The sequence below is a fragment of the Nycticebus coucang genome, chromosome X (genome assembly GCF_027406575.1).
Source record: "Nycticebus coucang isolate mNycCou1 chromosome X, mNycCou1.pri, whole genome shotgun sequence".
Taxonomy (NCBI): domain Eukaryota; kingdom Metazoa; phylum Chordata; class Mammalia; order Primates; family Lorisidae; genus Nycticebus; species Nycticebus coucang.
This window is the reverse complement of record NC_069804.1, coordinates 10,843,103-10,870,081: the sequence shown is the minus strand read 5'-3', so window position 1 is coordinate 10,870,081 and position 26,979 is coordinate 10,843,103. Positions and strand designations below refer to the sequence as shown.

Genomic DNA, 26,979 nt, shown 5'->3' with positions numbered 1-26,979 from the left:
GTTTTTGTGGCTTTTAAATAGAAATGTAGGCTTGATAACATGGGAAAGTGCTGTTTAAATGGTGAGCTAACAAAGAAGAATCAGCTGAGAAGACACAAGAAGGAACCTTCCATGAGCTTAGAGCAACAAAAAGGGAGATGTTACCATGAAAGGTGCAAGAATAATCTAGAATATCACCAAAAGTGAGTTGAGGACCTATATACAGAAGCTTTATAAAATTCCACAAGGATAGTAAGCAGAATTTCTTCAAAACAGTATGAACAATTAACTTTTGGAAAGTACAATGGGACTGTTTTCTCTGTAGACCATTAGTAAAATCAAGTTGCTACGTAGTTTTGACCTTCCTAATAATTATTTGCACTTCCATTTGCCATTCCATTGTGACCTGGCTACCTCATTGCTATCAGTTCCTGTCCTTAATATCCCTCTCACAAAGGTGTTGGTTGCAGGTGCAAACCCTGTGATCAATAGACCTTCTCCCCGTGAGCACCCACTAAAAGGAAAGGAGAACTTTCACATTAAAAGTTGTATTTCTCTGGTGGATTTTGATGTTGTTGTTCCTAGAACAACCTTTAGAGGTAGGTCATAGGTGTCAGAGATATATAAGAACTGCATACTGACAGAAGACACATCATAGAGCTTTCTGGCAACAAGTAGGATAAACTAGGGCTAGGAGGTCCCTTTTTAGCTCTCTGCAACCTCAGAAAAGTTATTTTATGAATCTCTGCCCTAGTTTAAGTATAAAACATGTGCCAGCTCCTGATTTCATGGGAAGGTTTTGAAAATTTATCAATTAGTGAAATAAAAATATGAGAATGAACTCAAATCCATGAAGCTTTAGAGCAGGGGCTGGCAAACTGCTATAGTCCATGGGTCACATATGGCTCCCAATCTGTTTTTGTAAATAAAGTTTTATTGGGACACAATCATATCCATTCATTTATATTTTTCCTATGATAGCTTGATAACTACCATGGCAGAGTTGCATTGTGCTGAGTCACAACTGAAAAACCACGTGGTCTCCAAAGCCTAAAATATTTGCTATGTGACCATTTACAGAAAAGGCTGTTGACCTGGCCTACAGAGGTAAGGTTGGAGGGGGAAAAGTATGTATCTTTTGGTGAGAAAACCCATCTTTGACAGAGCATAAAGATTGCTTTCTGAGTGAGTCAACAGCTAGAAGCAATGATTCCTTTTTGATATATGTTTATTGAGAAAGGCATATGAAAAATGATTTTTAAAAAGAGCCAAGAGATGAGGTTGGGGGTGAAGGCTGAAGGATAAACAGTTTTTAACTGATGCATGCTTCTAAGAAACACAATTGACAAAGGAACCCTCTCATATCCTTTTTCACTCTTGTTACTTCCCTATATTTGCCAACTTATACTAAGAGTGATGACATGGAAGGGAAGCAAAGGAAAAGAAAGATAGGGCAACCTAGAGTTCCTTTTCCTTCAGTTCTTCCTTACTCAGCAGCAAGCCAAAAGGAAGGAATGTTGGTAGAAAGTGTGCATTATCAAGAAGTAAAACTAAAGCACTTGAGTTCGTTTTGTGCAGCATTTCCACAGTTCTGGCTAAAATGAAAGACATATGCATACATGAATTATGGAATACAAACTGTCATTTTAGTGATTCTGCAGACAAGTTAAATGATCTTGTATTTGCATCTAAAATGTACAGTGTACAATATAAGGATGATCCGTAAACTTCATGCTAATAATTCGGAATTAAATTTTTCTTTACTTAGAATAACACTATATAACAAATAATAATAAAAAAAAAACCTCTATGACATGTAGACAGAGACCAAAGAAGAAGGGGCAAATCTTTACATTTTAGGACCTTTATCACAACTTTGACAAATATAGACTTGCAGATAGCTTGCTTTTTGAACAATGGATCTGCATTTTCATTTTGCAACGGGTCCTGAAATTTATGTAGCCAGATCTGTGCACTCAGTAACATCCTTTGAAATCAAACAGCCTTCTTTGAGAGTCTTTTCTAGCCTTCTCAATGTGAACTGCCATCGCCATATCTGTGATCCTGGAGCAGCTAGCTGATTGGCACATTCCATGCAAAAACTGTGACATGGCTACTCTTTGACTCTACTGACACAAAAAGTACCACCTTCTCTTATTACCCTTGCAATTAAAAAGGCTCTTTGTGAGAAATTGGCCATTGATAAGAAGGCTTTATTTAAGTTTTTAGAGAAGTTACAGGATAGGGACTTAGCAGGAACTGCTGTTTCCCTGGACCACAGTACGGCGTTTCTGTCACCAGCCATCCTGTCCTGGTGTCCTTCTGTTTTTGTGCTGGAGTACCGACCGCAATGAAAAGACACCCGCCACAAAGGTAATTTCATGTCCTCTTAAGCTCAGCCAATTTACTTGGCAGCAACACCTACACCCCCCAAGTGGCATTTGGCATAGGCCAGAATTTCTACCTGTGTCCCAGCCTTAGGCAGTGACATCAAAATTGCTCTCTGCAAGGGTTGGCTCAATCCAGAAAGGAGAGGTCCAGAGGCCACTCAAAATAATCAAGGGTGGCAGGCAGCCTCAAGCTAGCATTTCAATTACAGGCTGTGATGGAAACCTGGTCCTCCAGGTGCTTCTCCTGTGATACTGAATGGACTCTGTGACCCACCTCATGTACATCCCTAGGGGCTACCTGCAGCACCAGAGAAGAAAGAGCTGACCCAGTGCACTAGCTAACCTGCTGCCCACGGCTTGGCCCCAATGTGCACACCTTAACTCTGTGGTAGTCAAGTGGCCCAAGGAACTTCAGATAATTACAATTCCTTCAGATGCTTTGGCATGCTGGACAAATAAGCCAAGTGTTTCAGGGATTTGTCCTAGAGTGAAGGCCAGATTAAGTAAACCAGCAAAGTTTCAAGAAGAAATACACAGGGAAAATTAAACAGCCTCCGATACAGAAGTTTGTCCAACACAGCTTTTTGCACCATATGCCAAATTAGATCTGGAATGATAGTGTCATTTCAGAACCTTCCTGTTAAAAGCCCTTCCATCAACTCTGCAAACTTACCTTCCAGCTGGGAGCAGTGATTATTAACTTACCAGATAGGTGCTTTGTCAGATTCGAAAGAAAACAAATCTGCTCCAATGAAGGGAATGAACAGCCCCTAATGTTCATCCTGGGAAGCATTTGCATTGACATGACACAATTACCTTTTGTTTCATGTAATGATACAATCATGTTGACTTTGTTCCTCCATTCCAAAATGATAATATACCTCCCTTGCCATGGCTGGATGCTTGAGATCCTGAGGAACTTGTTGAACAAAATGGCATTTGCTCTTGCCATGAGGCAATTATTTGCTTTTTATGCAGAACTCATCAAATGTGCTCAATTTTTATTAAGAAATTTTCAGCAAAAATGCACAAAAAAGAGGCAAACTGCTTCTTCTGTAACATAATGGTAGTCCTTAACTCTTTGGATATTTAAAACCTCAAAATACGAGAGGACTCCTTCAGCAATAGATCTCTTTTATTTCCTTCATGGGCATAATCTTAATTTCCACAAAGATCTCTGACATTTTATTACCAGAAACAAAGAGTAAGAACTCATGTAATCTCTCAGATCCATTTCTTCTTTGTTGAGTGTGTATTAAAAGATAGGCTTGGTAAAGTAGGAAATTGATGTCTCCTTCAAATACAAAAATATCAAAGGGGATGGTGGGCACAGCCAGAATATCCACATTCTAACTTTAAAACTTAACTCTTGATTTTTTTTTCATTTGTAGGGAAGAGAAAGTTTAAGGGAATTCATCATGGAATAATATATAAGAGGACTCATTCACAGAATAACAGAGTTTTATGAAATCTTGAGTTAAAAAGTCAAGAAAAGAATTGGAAGAATAGCCCAAGAACTACCAAATGATGTTTAAAGATAATCAAGTACTTTTCTTCCTTTTTGGGATATTTGAATTAGATCAAGTCAAGATGTAGAGGGAATACTTTGGGATTCACATGAAAGGATGAGGTAAGGCTTTTCTAGTGCTCATTTCCATGGTGACAGAATCCTATCGTGTTGATTTGATTGTCTTCTGCTGTGGTTAATAAAAAAGGCGGGAAGGAACTTGTATTTACAAACTACTTGTATTTATTCAGATTATTCGTTTCTGGAGTTAGGGAGCCAAAAATACGTTTTGCATTGACTGCTGAATAAATTGGCAGATGAGAATGGCTAAACTACTCACAAGTTGGGCCAAGTTCATCCTGGAGAACCAAGTAGAAGTTTCCACATCTCATTACTAATCTCTACTCTCTTTGGGTTTTAAGAGTTCAATCCTTCTGCATTAAGGAGATAGTGAGTCAGTGTAATTGCCCACCATGGAACTGCTGGTAGAATACAAAGGTGTATCCCGTCTAATACACGCACAGGGCCATTGTTTGTGTACATAGGGTGAAGGTGGCCAGAAAACCAGCAAGCCAAAAGGAAGAAAGGGCCGTAAAATTAAGAACTTGAAAAATCAGGCCATGTGTTCTGCAATTGATACTCTAATCTCTTCTCTCAACCTCTATCTCCATCCCCAGACTCCAATTTTGTTCATCATAATCATCTATTTTGCCAGATAGTGTTTTAATATTTATTTTGATGTTTTAATTTTGTCTTTTAATTTACAAAAACCAAAGTTTCAGATTTATTAATCATGCTACTTGTGGATAAACTCTCCCTACAACCACAGTCAAACAAGCATGTTCTTACTCCATTTAACTAAAAAATGGGGGTTGGGGAATGCGGCGCCTGTGGCTCAGAGGAGTAGGGTGCCAGTCTCACATACCGGAGGTGGTGGGCTCAAACCTGGTCCTGGCCAAAAACTGAAAAAAAAAAGGGGGGGGGGGAGTAACACATGGTGCTCCCTATACTCTTTTAAATATAGAATGTGTCTCTCAAAAGGGTGAAACAGACATTGCTCAGTTGAGAAAGATGGTGAACTCTCTGTTGTGTCAGGCCCATGGCAATGACCTTCATTTCCCCCACCCTCAAACAGATTGGATTAATTCCCCCTGGGGGCCTCCACTATATTTAAAGCATAGTCTATTATTTTACGTATCATTCTCCCATATCATGAAATCCCTGAAGATAGGAACTTGCCTTGCTCATCTCAGATCTTCAGCATTTAGTGATGTTCAATAAATGCTGCGTGGATGGATGTTGGGTATGGCCAGGGAGAACTTTCGAAGGAAGTCCATGACAAGATAGGCAGGCTTAGGTCTGAGGGTCTGAGTCCAAAAGGTGTGGCAGGGACAGGCAGAGGTGAGCTGAGCACACTTCAGCAGGGCTGGGTAACCTCACCATAGCATATAGGGGGATTAATTTGGATTAAACTCCATGACAAAGAAAGAAGAACCAAGGCCTTACAGTCTAAAGATACGGAAGCAACATTGGTTCGATGAGCTTATGGTGTGGACATCCCAGTCTCTGTGAACCTCAGCTTTATCTTCAAGAGGAAGAGTCTGCTGTGTGCCTTGACCACCTCATAGGACAGTTATCAAGATTAAATAAAATCTTATGCTTTACAAGAATTTTCTAAACTTTGACAGTGGTGATATGATATATAAATTACCTTATTTTGTGTTATGCAAACCAGAACACCTTGAGAGCAAAAGGAAGTGCTGTCTGTAACTATTTAGAACCATACCCATAATTCAGGACTCTCCTAGGCAAATGTAGTTGTATGACCACTCATCTATAATTTATATCTACATATAATCATCTATATCCATACCTATATTAGCTATATTATATACCCATCTGTATCTATGACCATATAAATGTACCTGTGTCTGTATCAATGTCTATGTCAATAGCTGTAGTCTATATCAATTTATATGTACATATACATCTATAATTATATTAATACTTATATTCATCTCCACCTCCACCTAAACTTATTATTTCTTGATGCTCTAATTATACCAATCCTCTCAGAGTATCTCACTTTCTGTTTTTCTCTTCACTTGTCTGTCCCTCACTGTCTTATTCATTTCTCACCAGGATACTGTTTCTTGGGACTTTTTCTTTTCCCTATAGTTCGTCTCTTCCCATCCGTCTCCCTCTCTTTCTCTGCTCTATTCTCTAGGGAACGGAGACATTTTTATTTTGTATTTGTTATGTTTCTTAGATTATACTCACTGTTCCTCAAACAACTGTATTTCATATTTCTCTAAGAATACCAACAAAAGTTGTTCTTTTTAAATGGGGAATCTGGTGTAGGTGAACAAGAAATAGAGTGTGACTTGGCCCACATGTGTCACCAGGAGAGCCACTTGATTAATATAAGTCTCAGTTGTATGATCTGGAAAATGGAGACAAGCATCCCTTTGTTGAAGCCAAATAAATGAGATCATGTGCAGGAAAGTACTGTAAAGCAGCAGTCATAGCTGTTCATTAGAATCAGCTGGGGAGCTTCTGCAACCTCTCTACTCCCTGGTTCCACACCAAACCCAGGCATCTGGATTTTTTTTACTGATTCTTAGTCCATTCCAATGTGAGAACCACTAGTTTACAGACTGTATAACACTACACAAATGTACGTTAGAGTGCATTGGCATTCTTAATTTTTTTAAACCTATGGGCCAGTGACTCTGAAGAAAATATGTTACCTATCCCTACCCTAAATCATTGGTGATGGAAGAGAGAAGGTGAAAGTTGAACATATTGTGAATTATCTTGGGCCATGTTCTGAAAGACTCATAATGGTAGAATTATCTTATAATTTATCTATTAAACTAACTTTCAACACATGAAGACTGCTTCCTCCCATAGCTTTGTCCATCACTCGGAAATAGTTGTACCTTCATCAAGAACAATTGTCTGATGTGGGTTATTATTTACTTCCTAAGATGAGATTTGAAAAAAGAAAACATTTAATGTCTTTCAAAAAGAATATGTAAGAGAGTGAAAAATTAAATGCAAAGGTGCTAATTACTAACCACAGATTAATTTTCAAATTGTCCCTTTAACTTCTAAAATTAATGAGTACAGAAATAGTCCATACTGCAAACATAGGCTCCCAGAAACTCTGATAATTAAAGAACCTCTTTGTAATGGACATTACTCAGCAAGTTAAAAAAAAGAATAAATCTCATTATTTATAAAAACTCATTAGTGACAAAGAAAAATAAACACCTTACAAAGTACTGTTCTTGACATCTTAAAACTTTCTCCAAGAGGACTGTGGAAACTTACTTTTCTTTCCTTCTTTTGTTTTTTCTTTGTTTTTTGTTTAGTAGGCCTGGGCCAGGTTCGAAGCCGCCTGCCCTGGTGCATGAGGTCAGTGCTCTAACCATTGACCTATGGGTGCCCAGCCAAAACTTACTTTTCAAATAAAAAGAAATCCCACAAATTTTGAAAAATGACACTGTGACTTTGGTTTCAAAACCTGCCATTTAGTAATCAGTGCAGGTTTCTTTATTAAGTTCCTGATTTGCTCTTACACGTTTTAATAGCTGGCATTAGGCCAGTGTAAATGTTAAAATGACACTCAGTCTGGCCCTTAAAAATGTCAGTGGTGCTAATGATAATGCAGGAAGGCAGAGCTAGCTGGTGTTCCCAGACCCTCTAAACCAGATGACCTCACTTTGGGTTTCTACCTATTGATCGAATGGCCTGGCATATATGGGAACCCACAACCAAGCAGGGGAAAAGAAAACTATTTTAATCAGAGGAGTCTGAGACATATCTTCATAAATAAATAATCCATGTCTTTAAAAATTACATTTCTTCAGCAGAAAATGTGTATCGAGTCAGATCATCTAGGTCACTATGAGCCAATTGCATAAATTCATAGCTGTGTTAGAAAATAGATGACACAATACCTCAAAAAAATGCTGTCTTTCTAGCAACATGAGAAACTTAGGCAAACTATGAAATTAATAATTCAAAATCTGGGTGTGAGCAAAACTACTGGCCTTTCTTCCAGTTTCTGAGTTTTCTGGGAGTTTCTGCTCCAGCTGCCATTTCTATTACAGTTTCTCTGTGAGCACATCTTTAGGAAAGCATTGGAGAGGGGGGCCACTTTCCAGTCATGTTCAAGGGCGTCTTGGATCTTCCCGGAATGGATCCAGGGGGCAAGCCCCTTAGTAACAAACTATGCTGTAAATGGGGATCCTATCCCCTCTGTAGCATTTCTGGGGAAGGGGAGAGATTTAGGCCTCAGAGACTGGGCATCAGGCCACAATGATCAAACAATCTTAGCAGGTATTTTTATAAAAATGATCCCCCCCCCCATCTCCTGGTAGTCCTGTGACCCTATGTTTACTAATCAGGACATATTCAGCTTGGCTGGAACAAAGAATGCAGCCTATGGTTGTTAGAGATTTTTCTCCTCCTGGCCACCAATCTCTGCTCAGTTATACTTTAGCTAGACCCATGAATACTTCCTGATTTCAAATCGATTTCATTAATTTCTTGTAATTAATAGTATTTCACTTAGATTTGAGAAAAAAGCAGGGCGGATCTTTGCTGTTTTGAGAAACACAATGTAAGTGCCTTTCTCACAAAAACTGCAAAAAACCAGAGCACTGAAGCCTTTCTAAAAAGCAATTTAATGGTTCCTCAAAAAGTTAGATGTAAAATTTAATTTCGAATTCTAGATTTCCTTTGACACAGCAATTCCACTCCTACGTATATGCCCCAAAGTAGTGAAAGCAGGGAAAGTACACTAATGGTCACAACAGTATCGGTTACCTTCTACAAAAGGTGGAAACAACCCAAATGTCCAAAATGTGGTCTACCATACAATGTAAGATTATTCAGCCTTCAAAAAGAATGAAATTCTAGTATCCAATATACTCAGTACCATCATGAAACCAACATATAATCACCCACACTTTCATATGAAAGATAAAACACAACTATAGCCCAGAAAGAAGGAGAGAAAAGGAGGGTGAGGGCGGGGACGGGTAGAGGGAGGGTAATCAGTGGGACCTCACCTATGGTGCATATCGCCAGGGTACATGTCAAATCTATTAAGAGTATAAACGTATTAACACAATAAGTAAGTGAGGTGAAGCCTATGGTAACAGTTTGATGTAAGCATTCTTAATTGTATATAAAATCAGCACATTGTAACCCCCCCAAAAAGGATGACATTTTGACACATGCTATGACATGGATAAACCTTAAAAACATGTTCAGTGAAATAAGCCAGACACAAAAAGATACAGTATATTGTATGACTGCTTATATGAGGTGCCTGGAACAGGCAAATTCATATGGATAGAAAGTACAATAGAAGCTACCGGGGGTGGGGTGGCGGAGGGAGGAGGCGGGAGGACTTGGCTGTCACTGTTCAATGGATACAAAAGTTTCTGTGGCGATGATGAAAATTTTCTTGAAAAGGATAGTGGTAAATGGTTGCGCAACACTGTGAACGTACTGAATGCCACTGTATTGTATACCTAAAAATGGTTAAAATAGTAAGTTTTATGTGAGATACATATACACACACAGACACATCACAATTTTAAAAAAAGAACACAGAAATACAAAACCTAAGCCAATACTAGTGTGAGAAGTTTGATAAAAACTATAATGTACGTGATCCTTTTGGTTACAGATAAGACAGGAACATTCCTTTCTAAATGATACTCTTTCACATCAAACATTAGTCTCAGACAATGAATAAAACTGGCCGGGTATTTAGGAATAGAAACTTTTGTTCTGAGCCAGGATCACCATGTTCTGTGGTGAATTGTCACTTGAAGATAACAGCTGCTCAACAACAAAGCAACCCAAAGCAGCAAGATATAGAAGGTTGAGGAGATCGAGCTGCTTGAGTAATGGTCTCCAAATGCCTACGAGAACCTAATTTAGGTAGGTTCAGTCTCCTAAGCAAATACAAACTAGAGAAGTCCATTACCTGATGAAGTAGTCTCGCCCATCTCGGTTCGCCGTCATCTCCCATCCATAGGGCGGCACCTGGTTCAAGCCCCAGGTTCCTGAGGGAGGTGGCCAGCCTGAAGACTTCGTCCTGTGGCTGAAAAAGGAAAAAGAGAAAGAGCATCATTATACCTGACTCCCGGACATTTCAGAGACAAACTCCACGTGGGCTACATGACTTGCTCCTCTAAATTGTGGGCTGTGCCCTCAGTTGATTGATGAATAATTATAAAGAACATTTTTGTGTGAGTTACTGTGCTAGGCCTTTTCCCATGTATTACCTCACTTCTTCTCCACAGAAGTTCCAGAAGGCAAGTATACATTTCACAGGCAAGGAAACAATGCATTGCTCAGTAAGATTAAGGAACTTCTCTAAGGACCCACAAGCCAGACGTTCTACACACTTTCAATCACAGTAGTCATTCCTGAGCCCAGACGTTAGGACACAAACGTGGATTCAAACCATAATGTAAATACACGTGAAAATACATTACCATCCTTATGGCTCTTAAGCAAAGTATCTGAAGGCTCTGCTCCCTGGACTCACATGATCAAAATACAAAATTCAGACTCATAGAAACTGCATTCTGGTCAAGGTGAGGCAGAAAACCTTCGACAGACCCCCAATTGCAATTGCAAAGCAAAATCCACACATTATCTTTCACAATTTCTAATTCAGAACTGAAATCCGACTTATCGAGATTGAACTCTGTTTTACTCTTTCCCCCTTCTCACTAGTACCCTCCACTAGTCTTCTGAAAAAGAATTTCATTCATTAGTAAGACAAAAGAGTAGGTTAAGGAGAATTTTCTAGAAGGCTGCCTTTCCAAAAGCAAGAGGAAAAGGGAAGTAACCCCACCTAGCAAGCAGTTGTGACCTGCTGACGTAGCGAGGCACAGGCCGGAGCCGGGGCCGGACCGAGTTGCTGAAGATCCATCGAATCCTGCCTAAGTCTCTTCGGCCCCAGGACCTGAAGACATTACTTCTTTCCCCCATGACTGCCCAAGACTTCTTCAGAGCTTAACTATGTGTCAGTGAAAGAAAAAAAAGCTGGCTTTTCAAATAATGAAAGTGAATTTCTCTCAGCCTCCCCCAGGATGACTGTGTTCCTGTTAGCCTCCAAGCAGGGTTTCAGCCCGGGATTTATATATTAGGTGGTGGGGGTTCTGCGTGTGCTCAGAAGTTACATTGGAGCAAAATCTCCCCCAAAGTTTAGGTGTGAGAGTACATCTGGTGAGAGATTATAAAGGCACAAGCATTAATTCTGTCACACATTATCTTCAGTACAAGAAGAGTCAAGGGCTAGGATCACTGACTTTATCTTTAAAAAAAAAAAAATACAGCGATTCGAGCTGGGCTCTAACCTGCTTGCATCTTGGGGCACTCTTCCAGAGGGCTGTGCCCAGTCGCCGAGTCAAGGGCTTTGGGAAATTCTGCTGAGCAGGAGGAACGCGGTTTCTTACGTTTGCTACTTTGTTTCATAGGCACTTTGGAAAGAAGAAAGAGATGCCCTTTTAGGACTGATCATCATTCCTAATTACTCCGGCCTTTCCCTCCAGGTGAAGTTACCGCCTAGCCTGTAAGAGCCTCTGGGTGGTTCGGAAGCAGGCAAGGGGGGTGGTGCATGAGGAAGCTGCGATCACCTTTTCAGGGACTTACAGTTGGTGTCTCAATAGCTACCTAAGAATCCTTTTCTATGAGATGAGAAAGAAGTGCTCCCTTGTAGTCAGGTGAAGGACAGAGGTGCGTCTCCCCCACCCAGGCCTGCTACCTGGCTACTGAGTGTGACAGGGGATTTTACTGCATCGCCACCCTCCTCCTTGGCTGGGCACTTTTACATCATGCACAACCTCTACAGCCTTGTGCGGTGGCCCTTCTGTAGTACACATACGAAGCAGGGCTCTCTATCTTTCTGTGAGGAAGGAAAACTTTTAATTCCCCCAAATACCAGGCAACTCATCCCTCCCCTACCCACCCTCCCAGCACCCACACCTCTGACCATGACCTAACAACTCTCAAGTGAAATAAGGCCATTTCCGGTAAGTTTTCTGCAGAGGAACTATTCTGTATCATTTTAACTACCTCTTGTTACTTTTCTTTAACTTCGTTTCAGTTTTTCTACATTCTTTATGAACACTTTTTTTGTGTGAAAAAGTGTTTTGTTCTCATAAGAAAAAGTGCTCATAAATTTAATACAGATCTGGCAAATGTAGAATGTCCCCATAGGATTATTTCTTGCCCATTGACTATTAAAAGAAGAGGCATGGCAACTGTTTCCTTCCTCTTTGCACAAAAGTCAGCAGTGGCAATTTCCTCTGGTGATTTTTTAAAAAATGTGTTGTTTCCCTGCAGTGAGAGAACATATGAATTTGCCACCCTGAGGTACTATTAAAAAAAAACAAAACTCAAACACCAATTTCTATACACTAGCAGAGAACCCATCGGGACTGCTTTCTAAGGTGGTACCAAGAAAACAAGCTCCTAGGGGTATAAACGCAGTCTATTCTAGCACTAAAACCTTTCCAAAAGCAATCGTACAGTAAGAAATGACATACAGAATACTCTTGTGAGTGAAAGAAGGGCTATGTAAGAACATGACAATTAGATTATTAAATTATGTACTGTATCAGAAACTTAATCTTTCCCAGAGGGGGCTGATTTATTGAAAACAATTAAACTTTTTCCTTTTCTTTCATTCTCCCCTTCTTCCCTCCCCCCCCAGAAATCCTAATCACTGCAGGAAAGAGACAAGCCTCCTGATATAATTGACATGTCTACCACAGCATTTTAATACCAAGCTAGAGGAAGCCTGAATTTTATTATGAGCTACATTCTGTCCTGTACAGTATGTTCAGGAAGTAGGAAACAGCAGTTCAGCAAGATGTTTTCAAATAAAGCCTTATGTCATAAAACACCACATGAAGTGCTAATACTGGAAAACTCTACAAATACAAATTGAGTGAATCTAGGTCAAGGAGCCTCAGCTGATACAAAACAAATAATTGAATAATTAAGATCAGACATGACTACAAGGCTTACTTTTAATATGTAAACATAAAATGTATGTGTCTGAACAAGGCATTAGAATTTAGCCAATTAAAAGTCTGAAAAAAAAAACCAGCCCTTTCAAAGTATTTATCCATAATAGTCTTGAGAAAAATTAAGGATGGAAGTAATAATTGCAGAGGGATTTGGCGCCAGCTTCAGTGCAGTATGACGACTACATGTCTGACCCTGACAATGGTCAGGGTTAGAAATTGATGGTTTCCTCTCTGCTTACTGGGGAGATGTTCCCAGGACTTCCTTTCCTCACTTCCACCTTGCAGGTGCACTAAATTCTCCACTATTCTCAAATGCCCATCGCATCACTGCTGAAAGATATAATCTTTTCTACCCAGAATGCAAAGAGGTGGCCCCTTGCAGAAGAGCAGCAAGGACAGTGCATATAAAAGTAGAGTTCCTGGATACTTTAGAGTCCCCTCTGATACAGAACTTATTACCAGTCCCCTACGATGGACAAGCTGCTGCTATGATAACTCTATTCTGTGCAGAATTCGTCATTTTTAACAATTATGCCGAGTCTACTTCCCTCCATTTCAGAAAGTGTCCATTCTGAGTTTCTAGGTATTCTTCCTAGAGGCTGGGACCTTTTAAACATTTCACCTGTTTGAAGGCGGTCTCATTTTCTTGTCCAATGACCTATCAGCTTTAAGAGTCCTCTTGACTGCCTCTGCCCAACTCAAAGACTCTCATCTAAGGAGGACTCTGGTAATTCTGCTCAGCTGCCCAGTGTTGCTGAGCATGGTATGCAGCTTGGCCCCCCTGAGATCATTTGTAAGGATGTTGTCCTGCCTAGAGTTGTCAGATTTAGCAACAATAGATATAGGCCACCCTGTTAAATTAGATTTCCCCCTAAACAAGAATATTTTTTCATATAGCTCATATGAAATTTGGGGATACTTATATTAGAACATTTATGCATAATTTATCTGAAATTCAAGTTTAACTGGGCATCCTGTACTTTCATCTGCAAATTCCAGCCCTTTTATTAAATGAACACTCTGATTCTCTGAGAGTATAAAAGGGGAGAGCTTCTTTACAGGGCTAAAATATGCCAACGCAGAATCATTAAGGTTTGCCTTCATCTTACTAGTAGGACCAAATAATACTTCCTCTGAGTCTAAAACATAAGAAGCACCCCCAGCTCCCTGACTAGACTCAAATCAAACTACAGCCTTCTAATGTACCTAGTGGAGAGGTAAATATTACCTAATATGAAACCAATATATAAATAATGACATGCTCATGTGAACAATAAAACACACATATAGTCTCGTGCAGGGGGAGGAGGGAGAAGGCAGGTGGGAGGTGGGAAGATATTGACAGAAGGAGAGAGGGCTTTTGGCAGGATCTCACTGAATGGGCACAATGCCTGAGTGTATACCCTGCCCCCTGGGCGAGGGGCTCTTTTACAACTGGAATATTACCTTGGAAGTAAGAACAATGTCACCTAAAAATCTGTACCCTTATATTAATTTGAAAAAAAAAAAGAGATGTAAGTATTACAGGTGGTCATAATCGGAAATCCAATTTGGGGTTTATGTATTTCCCAAATTGAGCATGTCTGGCTTCAGACCAGGAGCCCACAAGCATGTGTGCTTGTGTTGAGACAAGTAACTCAAATAATTCTTCAGGTAGGGTTGTCAGATTTAGCACACAACAGAACATGATTACCCATTTAAACTGAAATTCAAATAAACAATGGATAATTTTTAGGATAAGTGTGTCCCATGCAATATTTAGGATATGCTAATATATTAATACTTTAAAAAATGTTGTTTGTTGATAATTCAAACTGAACTAGGTATCCTGCGTCTTTTAACTAGAAGCCGTAGGGTTTCAGAAATGCTAGTTCTGGCTATTCCAAATTTGGCCTGAGGTCCAGCAGGAAGGGTACCATCTGGGGTTTTGTTAGAAAGGCAGAATCTGCATTTTCTTGAGAGCCTCAGGTGGTTCAGATACCCTGCAAAGTTTGCTAGGCGCTGCCCAAATTGGTGGTTCTCAATGTGAAGCCTCCTGCACAGTGGAGTCCCATGGGGGAACTTGTAAGCTACGGACGCCTGGAGCCTGAACCAATGCCAAGCTATTGAGTCAGAATACCTGGGGATGGGGACTAGGCATCAGTATTTCACAGTGCCCAGGCCAGCCAGGGTGGCAGCCCACTGCTCAGGATAACTCCTCATTGTCCTCAGCTGACAGGGCAGGAGCAGCAGAACGTGGTGATCAAGAGCACCTGTGGCAAGCTCCAAAGTTTGCTTCTAGGACTGGTGGCACCAGCAGTGCTTAGGGATTTGTTAGACACGCAAATCTGGGAAACAAACCCAAGACTCCCTGTAGGGTAATGGGGGTGACCCAGCAATCTGTGTTTAACAGCTTCCAGGCAACACTGGTGCCCACTCAAGTTGGAGAACTGCTAGGTTAAAACCACACTGTCTTCAATTCAGGCTCTGCCATTTATTTTCCATGACTTTGAGCCAGTTACTGAAGCTCTCTACTCCCCTCAGTCCCAGTTACTCTTTGGTCAAATGGTGGTAACAGGAGCCGTGTCTTTGGGAGAATATTCAATGAGCTTTGTAAAGCACTCAGTGTGCTGCCTGGCACCTGGTGGAGGACATGCCCTACAGTCGTCACTAAGTATCCACCTGTCCCTTGAAACAATGTAGGGCTTTGGTGGTTGTGCAAGTGTAAGTGGCCTTAATCCATCCTCAAAACAGAAAAGAGGGGAAAAGGCTCAGTCTTCTATTCTTTTCCAATCTGGCAAGAACAGAGCAAGAAGGGGTTGAACCAAGCAATCACTCCTTCCTAGGTCAGAAGTTGATGAACTTAGCCATGGTAAAGACAGAAGGAAATATCAGAAACGTTTTTGTCTCCCTTCCCCCAGGAAACCAGGAATCCCAACTGTGTAACCTGGGTGCAGACGGGCCATTTCCACCTGTCTCAGGCAACCGAGACTCCTTGCAACTCCAACGTCCTGTGACTTCTGAGAGGACGGCTGTGTGAACCACTTTCAAACACTTAGCTCAGCCTTAAAAATAGCGACCTACATTGGCAGGGCTATTTAAGTCACTTCAGAAACTCCCAGTGACTGACTGAACTGGTTTGCACTTTGTGCTTCACCCATGTATTGTTTGCAACAGATCGAACCCTCCTGGACAAAAAAGCTCTTCATACTTTATCTGAACTGAGTGCAGCTATGAATGATACGGCAAAACTCCAGAACTATATTATTGAGACCACTGGTGGAAGTAACCCGCGGCTGCCTTCTGTGTGCCTGCCTCTAAGCTCTGGACCAAATTCTGGTGGCCAATCCACCCTAGGAGAAGGCAAGCTCTTAGCATCCCCCTGCACCCCTCCATGGTGGTCTGAGTTTCCTTAGGGACATCTGAGCATTAGAAAAAGCATGGGAGAAGAAATGTGAGGTCAGGCTCCTAAAAGCCCAGAGACAGATTCTAATTCGGCCACGTATTATATTTTTGACCTGTGCAATTTCCTCTAAAGTCTCTGTACCTTATTTTCAGCACCTGTACAGTAGAATTATTCTAACACATTTAGGGGTGCTTTTGCCCCCAAGGGACAGTCGACAGATGTCTAGACTCTGGTCACAACTAGGAGGGGAGGTGCTTCTAGCATGTACTGGGCAAACACCAATGTTGTTAAACATCCTACAATGCACAGGACAGCCCCTCGCTATAAAGAATGATTGCCACAGTGGCAACAGACAGAGGTAAAAGATCCCCGCTTCGCTCATAGGACTGCCGTGAACAGGTGAGGTGACAAATGTACAGTTCTTAGCACAGTCCCTGCCATACAGTAAGGGCCTCAAAAACCTTTCACTGAGAAAAAGAAAAAAAAGCCTTCTCCATGTTTCCTCCTAATTATGATAAGTAATCCCAGAGAATGAGTTCAAGCCCTCAGTCTGCCACTGACTAGCTTGGCTTTTTAGGGTGTTAGTTGTATGTGTAAGATGGATATGAAATCCAGCTCCCCATGAAGTATGCAGAGAAACGAGATATGGAAAGCCCTATAGCACCCGGCTGACGTACAATAGTCTCATCATACGGCTACGTTGTGTTGTAAGTGGTAGTTGTAAGGGCAACGAGAGTCACTTTCCGCATTTTCCACATACATCACTGTGTTATTCACAGACCTGTCTCGGTGTGCAACAGCGGGCCTGCTAAGGCAGTATTGTTTCTCGGTTAAAGAAGAAGAAACTGAGACTTAAAGCATGTCTAACTTACCCAGCAGGAAAAGCAACCTACTTGGAAAAGGAACCGCATCTTTTGGCAGGCACCGTGTCTTACGTAGATGGTACTAGGCATGGAAATGGGGAGGCTAGAGCTTTGAGCTTGCCCCAAACTCACCATAGGCAAAGCTCCTGCTAGGGTTACACAACCCATTAGAAGAGTGTCTAGGACTGAGCCCTTAGGCTTCTTACTGCAAACTCCACATTACTCACACTGTGCCACGATAAAGTATGACACCAATGTGTAGTCTTCCTTATATATCTGATCGGGACAGGCAGCCAGGATTAGGCTGCGTTCTTTGAAACCTGATATTGGGAAAGGAATTATCATGTTCATTTCAGATATGGGAAAACCAAAGCTACATCTATTTAGTCATCTCATCCATGACACTAAATGACACCATATAAATCCAACAAAATAAAATGTGATCCAGAATCTGATCATTCTTATCTATTTGAACATACAAGATTATTTTCAGAATAACCCAAGGTTACTGTGTTCTCATTCACTTTGCTGTAAATGGTGGTTGGGTTACAGTACTCAAAACCCTGCAGATACCTCAAGTACTTGACATTCTCAAGCAGATGGCATCCAAAATACCTTCTGGGTTTACATGCAATGTGCGTTAAGGTAAAGGAAGTAGAGAAGAATGAGGAAAATGAACAATACAATAGGGTTCTAGAGGAATTGAGAAGATTCAAGTTTTGTTTCTTTTGGGCCCAGCCTCGTGTGCCCCCTTGGAGTTAGTAAGGGGGTACTTGGCATGACTCTCAGGGAGGCCTGTTCTGCAGAGCTTCTTGCTCCCATGAATCAGGAAGGAACTAAGTCTTTTTGTCCTAGTTAATCACACTGTTGACACACAGACATGTCCTGAATTAGACTTCATTCTCTTTTCTCCCTCAGGACATAACTTTTCCATTAAATCAAGCTTCTGTACAGTAGTCAAAGTATTTTGATCTCATACAATAGTTAACGCTTTCCATCCTCTTGCTTTGTCTTAGCGAGTATGGGCGCAGGTGAGGAAAGCAATGGTAATAGGGTGAACATAACTTCAAAGCCATACAGACAGAAATAAGCATCATCCCACCAACTATTTTTAAGATGTCACTTTTGTTATGACAAGGAGGATAGGAAAATACAGTAAAGGAGGAAAAAAGGCAGTGAAAAACTGTATAAATATTAATGCCAAGCCTCATGAAAGCACACACTCAAAAATATATGTTACAAAATCATTTTAGTCAAGGAGAAATGTATCATTAATTAAGAGTTTCGCTATGGTAAAAGACATTTGAATGTATATTTTAACAACCACATTGAGGCATTTTTATGATTATTTTCATCTGCTTCATTACATGATTTACCAACCTACACAATGTAATTAATTATGTAGTTACACATTCGAGGTTTAGTACGAGCTTCTTACAGCTTATTGTATTAGTTCTGTTTCTTAATTAGGTGTGGGGAGAATTACTAGGAGAATTAAATCGGGTTAATTGGTTCTCCTTTCGAAAGTTTGTACATACAACGATAGCCTTGCTCTGTGAACAATCCTGAGATAGACTCCAGATGTCTCAAGAGTCTGAGGCCTTGTATCTGGAGCCCCCAGTCATCAAATGCAAGAGGTGCCATTAAAGTCAGAGGCAGTCCCTCCTTGAATTAGACTTTTGACTTTTGTACCGTATAATTGCACCTCTCAGTTCACTGAATTCTCCAACTGTACATCTGGAAGGACAATTATAATGAGCCTTGTATTGTTAAGGACAAAACATGTAGAACAGCCAGGTTTCCTTGCTCAGAGAGGCATTACAGAGCCAAATGTGTGAACAGTTGACAGGTCAAGTCTTGAGCTCCTTTGGGTAGAATACTGTTGTATCTGCTCATGAGTTTGTAGTTATACTTCCCAAGTAAGCATTGGATGCCCAGTGGCCATCCTAAGCTGGGAACATACCTTTGAGGGCAGTGACCATATCTTCATCTTTCTACCACTGTTATTCAGACTAGTGCCAGACACATGACAAATGTTCAAATATGAATTGAATTAATGAATGAAGCCAAGGTACATGATGATATTGGAACAGACTATTAGGCATGAGGAGGGTGGGTATAAGAGTATGTATGTGTGGGAATTCTATTTGTTTAATAACTTAAGAAAGCACCATTCTAGGTACATTCATAGACTATTTATTTTCACTCCTTAAAAAAGCTCACCAAGAGGGGTTGTTTGACAGCATGTTGGCTCATCCAAGAAGGCAGTACCAGTTGGCTGGCCATTAAGCCAAAGTTGTAGATGAAGACTGACTGCCACATGACATAGTTAAATGAACAAAATTGGTTACAAAGAATGTGTATGATATGATTCCCTTTGTAAAAATAAAAAAATTATCTGGGTACACAGTTATAGAAAAAAGTCTGGACAGGTGGGTCCACAGTGGTTATCTCTGGGTTATGAGTTTGAGGTGTTTTTTTTTTTTAGTTGTTTGGGTTTATGTCTTTTTATTTTTTGTAATGAATGTGTATTATTTTTGTAATGAAGATCTTATTTTAAACAAAAGAAACTTGAAAAGGGACATAATTCCATGTGGATTTTTGGTGGAATCACTGGAGAAATTGTGGAGTGGAAATGCTGAAAGTTTGAAAACTCAGTGTTGGTGCAGCTGCAGGGAAACGCGTATTGACCTAATTGTCAGAGTGCATTTTGACAATCCCTGCTGGAGGGCAATTTAGCTATGTCTATCCAAACTTCAAATGAGCATATATTTTGACCTAAACCTCCATTAGTATGGGATAGATCAAATAAAATACAGTACAGCCACATGTTGTAATACTGCATAGCTGTAAAAAAAGGAGGAAATTCTTTATATAGTGATTTGAGAAGACTCTGAAGATATATTAAGTTTTTAAAAGAGATACAGTATAAGATGTACAGCCTGTTACTATTTGTGTAAAAGTAAGGGAAGAATAAAGAACATAAGAGGCCATCCCATGAGGTCTTGATTCAGATGGAACTGCTTTGGAACACTGGCTGCACCTCCAGGCATCCTTGTGAACTTGGGCACAGTCCTTATCCTCACCAAAATATCAGCTTTCTCCTGTGAGGTAGAGACTGTTGCAGGACTACATGAAGTATGTGATCAAGAGCTGCTATCAGTTTTTGTGCACATTCATTAAACACTTACCAAATATTGATTCAGAGCCTAGTTTGTACCACATGCTGTTCTAGGTGCTTAGAATCCATCAATGAACAAAATAGACAAAGAAAACCAGAATTACTGATGCAGAAAGAATAAACAGCAATGATCATCTCACTCAGACTTTCTTTTCTAGAGTAGCATTGGCTATGATTTGAGCATGTCCCCCAAAGTTCATGTATCAGGAACTTGATCCCCAACATAGTAATATTGGGACATGGTAGGGGCATTTAAGACGTGTTTAAATCATGAAGGCTCTACCCTCGGGAAAGGATTAAAGCTATTATCATAGGAGTGGGTGTGTTATAATAGGGGTAGTTCGGCCCCTTTTCTCTCTCTTGCTCATGTGATGCCTTTCTCTACCTGATAATGCAGCAAGAAGGCCCTTACCAGATGCAGCCTCTGGAACTTGGGCTCCCAGCCTCCAGAACTCTGAGAAGTAAATTTTGCAAGGTTCTATTGTCTGCTCTGCATAGTATATAGCAATTCTACACTATCCAGTTCCTGCTCTGTGGGCCATAATGTAGTCCGTGAGCTCTTTTTCTCTCTTCCAAGCACCTACTACCTTCACGACATTATAGTCACTCATTCAAAATATTTTATTAAGGACTTTTATGCCAGTCATTGTGCAGGACGAAAGCTGTGACAAGCAAATAGGGTTCTTGTCCTAATGGAACTTATTGTCGGGGAAGGCAGGTATCATGCCTCACCCAGCCTGGACATTGTCCTGGCTTTGGGTTGTTTCCTGGACCCTGAGCTTTAATTGAAACTTCTCAGGGATTCCATGCTCAGAAATTCAAGTATCAGGAAACAAGAAATCTTCCTCACACCCCTCAAATCATCCCACACAGACAACTATTTAACTTATACCAATCATTAGATGCCTTTTCCTGCTTCATTTAAGTCTCACTCTTTTGCCTTTAGCTATAATATGGAACCTAAATATGCTCTCAGGACCCACCGAATGCATCATGTCATCGAACTTGACAGTGATTACAGGATTAATGAAACATAGCATTGGTTGAATCTGCCAAATGACCCAATCTAATTTTCAAATGTGTTGTTAAAACACTTTTGCAAACACTCATCATTTTGAGAGATAACATTCATCTTCATGTTTCACTTATTTATAGATGACTCATAACCTAATATTGCTACTCATCAAGCTCAGCCAAATTCATTTGGCTTTCCAGTGAACATGTATATGAAATATTCAAACATTTTCTGATTTGACTATTATGAAAATTATATTTTTACTGTTGGTTGGGGACGTGCATATATATTTTAATCATTTTTGTATTTCTATGGATTAATATATAAACAGACTTTAGTTTACTTAACCTTCTTAGCCTTGCTTAATGACATTTAGAATTCTAAGATAAAATATCTCTGATAGTTATATCCCATTCTACCCAGTTCATTTTAAATTTATGAGTAAGACAATCAAGATATTACTTAAAAATTATCCTCAGGTACAAACTGGAATAAAAGGGGAGGGATTATTAAAAAGAAGAAAGTAGAGAGGAAGGGACTGATAGAACTATATATACTACTATATAATGCACATACCTGTTGTGAACTAAGAGTAAAAAAGAATAGAGATGAAATAACACTGGCCTGGATGCAAGAGGCCAAGTTCTAAGTCTACCATCGATAGTAGGATCAGTAAACATTTTCTATAAAGAGCCAGAGAGTAAATATATCCAGATTCCCAAGTCAGATAGTCTTTATTGTAACTACTCAACTCCACCATTGAATCAAAAGTAGCCATAGACAATATGTAAACTAATGGACGTGGTTGTGTTCTAATAAAATTATTTATATAAACAAACCCATATTTGGCCTTCCAGCCAAAGTGTTCTGATCCCTGATTTATAGTGTCATCTTGGGAAAGTCGCTTATGTTTGTGCTCCTCAATTTTCTTATTCATAAATTGAAGGGGTTAGACTACGTGATTTCTTAAGTCCCTTCAAGCTCCTTCACCTTCATCAACTCAAGAGGTTTCTTTCTCTAGGCCTAATGTTTAACAGGTTTGGAAGAGACCCAGATACACAAATTCTGCAAAACTGTTTTTCCACTGAGGTAACAGTTCACCACTCAGGACAACGAATAAAATTCCTATTTTCCATAGGATTTGATTCAAAGATGGAACATTACAGTTCAACCCAACACAAACCTGAATATTTATGGGGAGTTTTTTTTTTTTTTTTTGCAGTTTTTGGCCAGGGCTGGTTTTGAACCTGCCACCTCCGGCATATGGGGCTGGTGCCCTACTCCTTTGAGCCACAGGCACCGCCCTATGGGGAGTTTTAAATCTCTGAACTATTGATCTTGTCTTGTAAATAGGGCCACTATTTGGATGAATGCTATTTCAGATATGCAATATGTAGGCAGTCCAAAGTCATAATGGAAAAACTTTCTCTGGTGGCTGCTTTCCAAAATTTAAATCAAGATGCTTCGGGGCTTGTAGAAATAGTATTACAAGCTGATATTTAAAGGTTTTCAAATATGATATTATAAGATGGTTTTATTATCAAGAGATATGATGCCTAATAATGCCCACCGTTGTTTTAGCCTTATTCACATTTTTTGAACTACCAAAGGCTGGTCATTTTCCAAGCTAAAATGTGTCTATTTTCTATCAAAAACATGTCTGAGTTTGGTTTACTAGCTCAGAGCCTGCTGGAGACTCTTGACTGCTGAAGTATAATCCCTAAAGAACAGGTGTTTATAGTAAGCCCGCTGATGTCATTAACAAGGTAAGATGGAGAGTTACAGCCCACTTAGGCACACCTAAACGCACTAGTGCTCAAATGTGTTGTCTGCCTTCATTTCTCAGAGTTAGAGTGCATTTGTGGTATTTTTAATGGGATATTTATGACATAAACCAAACACATAAACCTACCGTGCTTTATTTTTATCTAATTCCAGGAAGATTTCTGGTGGCTTTTCACTTAGAGCTGTTTCATTCGGAGACTCACAGCTTTGTTCCTGCATTAACTTACATGACTGTTGCCTCTCCCCATCACAACCCTGAATTGATCACACAGTTCCATGGCATCCCATAATTTTCTGAAGCTATTAATATAGAAGAAACAAATGGGTACTTGATGCTAGGTGTAGAAGTTACAATGATTTTGTAATATTCCCAACCTGGATATCAAAGAGAAATACCTGATTTCACTAGAGTTCTCAGTATCTGCTCATCTCCCAGGTCATCCAGATTGTGTAAGAATAGAGAGTACATGAAGCCTCACAGGGGATATAAATATACATGCTCGAAAATTGGTATCACTCAGGCACTTTTCACTATTCTCTTCCTCCTTTTTTGTTTTGAAATAACTGTGAAGGTTGAAGGAAGAAAAGCTATTCTAAGGATAATGTGGGAACTTACCAATAGTGATGGAAGTAGATTGGCAGATACATTTAACCCTGCACTTATTGTTTTGTTCATTTAGAAACACTTTTAGTGAGCATGATTTTAAGAGTAGAACAGATAAACAAAGATGATAAGCTTCTACCTTTAAAGACTGAACAACCTAGTACAAAACAGAGGAAGGAAGAGGCGATGCTGATTGTGAGCTGAAAATATGAGCAGCAGGCCCCCTTGCTCCACATTGGGACAGCAGAATTACGGTTTATGTCTTTAGAAAATCTCTTAAGAGTTGGAGTTCACTTTAAACTCTGGAGGTGAAAGCGAAGGCTTAGATTCTTGTATAATTTTCATAGTTTCCCATCTGGGCTGACATCTCTATGACAATTTTGATAACAATTATACTGATCATGACATTTATGATAAAAACTACAGAAGATAAATGATGCTGTTCGGAACAGTATCAGGGTTCCTTAGTTTTCATCCATCTTCCTCGGTTTCCATTTGGAGTTTTTTCATATTTTTTTGTTCTACCTGCTTCAAAGATAGGCACGTTATCTCTGAACACAGAGAAAGAGCCAGAAATTTCTTGTCCTGGCTCAAGTAATAGCCTTGAGTAAGCTCTGCTACCTTTTTATGTCCAAACATACTCATTTTATAAGTCAGGACAAAAAGCATCATGTAGTTTTCTAAGATGCATCATAGAGACTTGAAATGAGCTGAAAACACCAGGAAGACAATAAGCTCTCAATACTTCTACATCACAGAGTAATTATTTCCACAGCAAGAAGATTTTTATTTAAAGTGCAGACTTATAAATTGTGGGAAAGAGCTATATTGTAACCATGTATGATATGCTAAGTTTTTATTAGACAAGCTCTAAAAATCTCCTCCTCTAAGTTTCAATGATAATACATCTACGACTGTGAAGGTTTCCAGGAAAGAGATTTTAGCGACTAGCTGATGCATTTATTAGAAAAGGGCTGAAAGCCTTTTCTACTGAAAAGTGCCTCTTACAGCAGGGCCTTTCCAACCTCAGTATGCGTAGGAATCAATTGAGCCCCTTGTTAAAATTTATCAGGGCTAGGGTGGAACTCCAGGGTCTGCATTTCTAGTGAGCACTCGGTTGGTCCAGGGAACACCATCTGAGTCACAGGCCATAACATGTTCCTGAAACAGGATCCAAACAAGTGCCGCTGGAGGTTTTGACTTGGGGCTCATGGCCTGGCATAGATTTGCCAAAATGGACGTCAGCACCCACTCGTTTCCTGATACTGATCCAGGTCAAGGCAAAAGAGTCCATGAGAACTGATGTGACCAGAGAAAACAACACAAAACAAAATATGTCTCCTGACCACTAGTGGCACTTCACACTCATGGTCATCTCACATTTCTAACATATGAGCATGGGTAGGTTCCTGGGTTAAGTATCCCTTCCCTGGGTAGGATCCCGGGTTAAGCATCTATTTCCAAAGCTCTATCAGTGACTGAAGCTCAAAATGTGGTGCTCGAGATATGGTTTGTCCTTAATCTACAGCTGTGGCTTCAGTTCTTTAGCAAAACAGATCGAAAGCTCTGAAAACCTTGCCTCAAACCCCCATCTTACCCTTCTCCAAAAGGTTTTATTGAGCACATATCATATTTGGGGACTCAACTTTCTAAGAATGCAAAATGATCACCTGGCCCCTCGATAGTCAAAGAACACGTATAAAAGCTGATAGGAAACTATATAGTTTCTAAATCACACAAAATAATTTAAGAACAATCAAGAATAAACCAGATTGAAAATAGCTATCGTACAGGTACAGGTTTCACATCCTGTTAGGACTGTTTCTCAAGCTACCTCCCTCCCAAAAGCTTGACTTTTATATCCAATACTGGCATCTCCTCCCTCTACTCTCCACATCCATGGTCAGTGAACCATAGCTCATGGCCTTGGCCCAACTCCTGTGGTTGGGACGTGGCCATGCCCATTTGTTTAAGTATTGTCTATGGTTGCCTTTGCACAAAAATGGCAGAGTCAAGTCCTATGAGAGACTATATGGCTTGCAGGGTCTAAAATGTTCATCACCTGGACCTTTACAGAAAATGTTTGCCAACCACCCCTGTAGAGTAATGGGTATCTTCCTCGCCACACTTCGATTGCATCTTATATTGCAGTCCACTGCAGATGGGTCGATAGGTAGGTGGACTGATACATCTCCCAGAGTGACAGTTGCTCAACTCCAAGTGGCATCCTTTACTTTGTGTTATAAGTGACCCTAGTACTCTTCTGAAGTTCTGAGCCACCTTACTCATCTAAATCTCATGCCACTAGCATAGGTGTTTGCCTAAACTTGGAGCTCAGTGAACAGAGTTGAATCAAACTGAACTCTGGAGGTTTTTCTAGGGCACAGCTGAAGCTGTGATATTTAGGACGGTGAAATTACCAAGAGCAATAAGCAAACATCTGATTATACCTGTAACTAAATTAGCAAAAACCAAATGGTCCTTTTGGCAGCAAAATGAAAGTGGCTCTGACAGCCATTTTGTTTGACAGGAATTTCACAAGAGGCTCTATTATGAATTGCAGCCATAAAATACTTGACATTAGGACTACCAATCCTTGGTGAATCTTTACTTCCAAAGTCTTAGCAGAGATAAAGAGCTCACTCCCTGCCCTTTCCAATGCACACAGTCCAAAGGCACAGCAATTGGCATGCTGGTTTACGGGTTGTATACTTCTCCCTCTGTTCCCGCAACCCCATTCATCTGATATTTTACAGTGTGAGCTGGGCTCCAAAGACCCAGTAGGAAAAAGCAGCAGTAATTGCATTTTTTAAGCAATTAACTTTTTTTCTTTTAGAATGTCCTCCTTCATATTCATCAGTTTTTAAGAATGGGACAAAAATATACACTTTCTTTCATGGTCCCTGGAAAGGAGACTAAGCAGAATCCTTTCCTAGTTATCATACTCATCACTGCGTATTCTCATGCCCAGCACTTCATTCATTTACCATTATTATTCTACCAGCCCCACAATTTCCATACTTTTGCAACCTAGAAGCCCACCCAAGTCCTACCAGTTGCTCAGACCATAGAAGAAATATTAATTTTTACAGATACAGTATTTTTTTATTTTTAGTGTTTTTTTTTTTAATTCCAGAATATTACACACATTCTGGGGGGTATGCACATTTTGGTTACATAGTTTATTTTTGCATATTTC

The 26,979-nt window shown here is 40.1% G+C and overlaps 1 protein-coding gene across 1 annotated transcript in view; it reads right to left on the bottom strand.

The window, feature by feature from the left end:
* FRMPD4 (FERM and PDZ domain containing 4) overlaps nt 1-26,979 on the bottom strand; it is a 597,878-nt gene that overhangs the window by 215,165 nt on the left and 355,734 nt on the right. Inside the window, exon 2 of the mRNA XM_053580630.1 lies at nt 9,887-10,003. Within this exon, the coding sequence (XP_053436605.1) occupies nt 9,887-10,003 (117 nt within the window). The remainder of the gene's footprint in view (nt 1-9,886; nt 10,004-26,979) is intronic.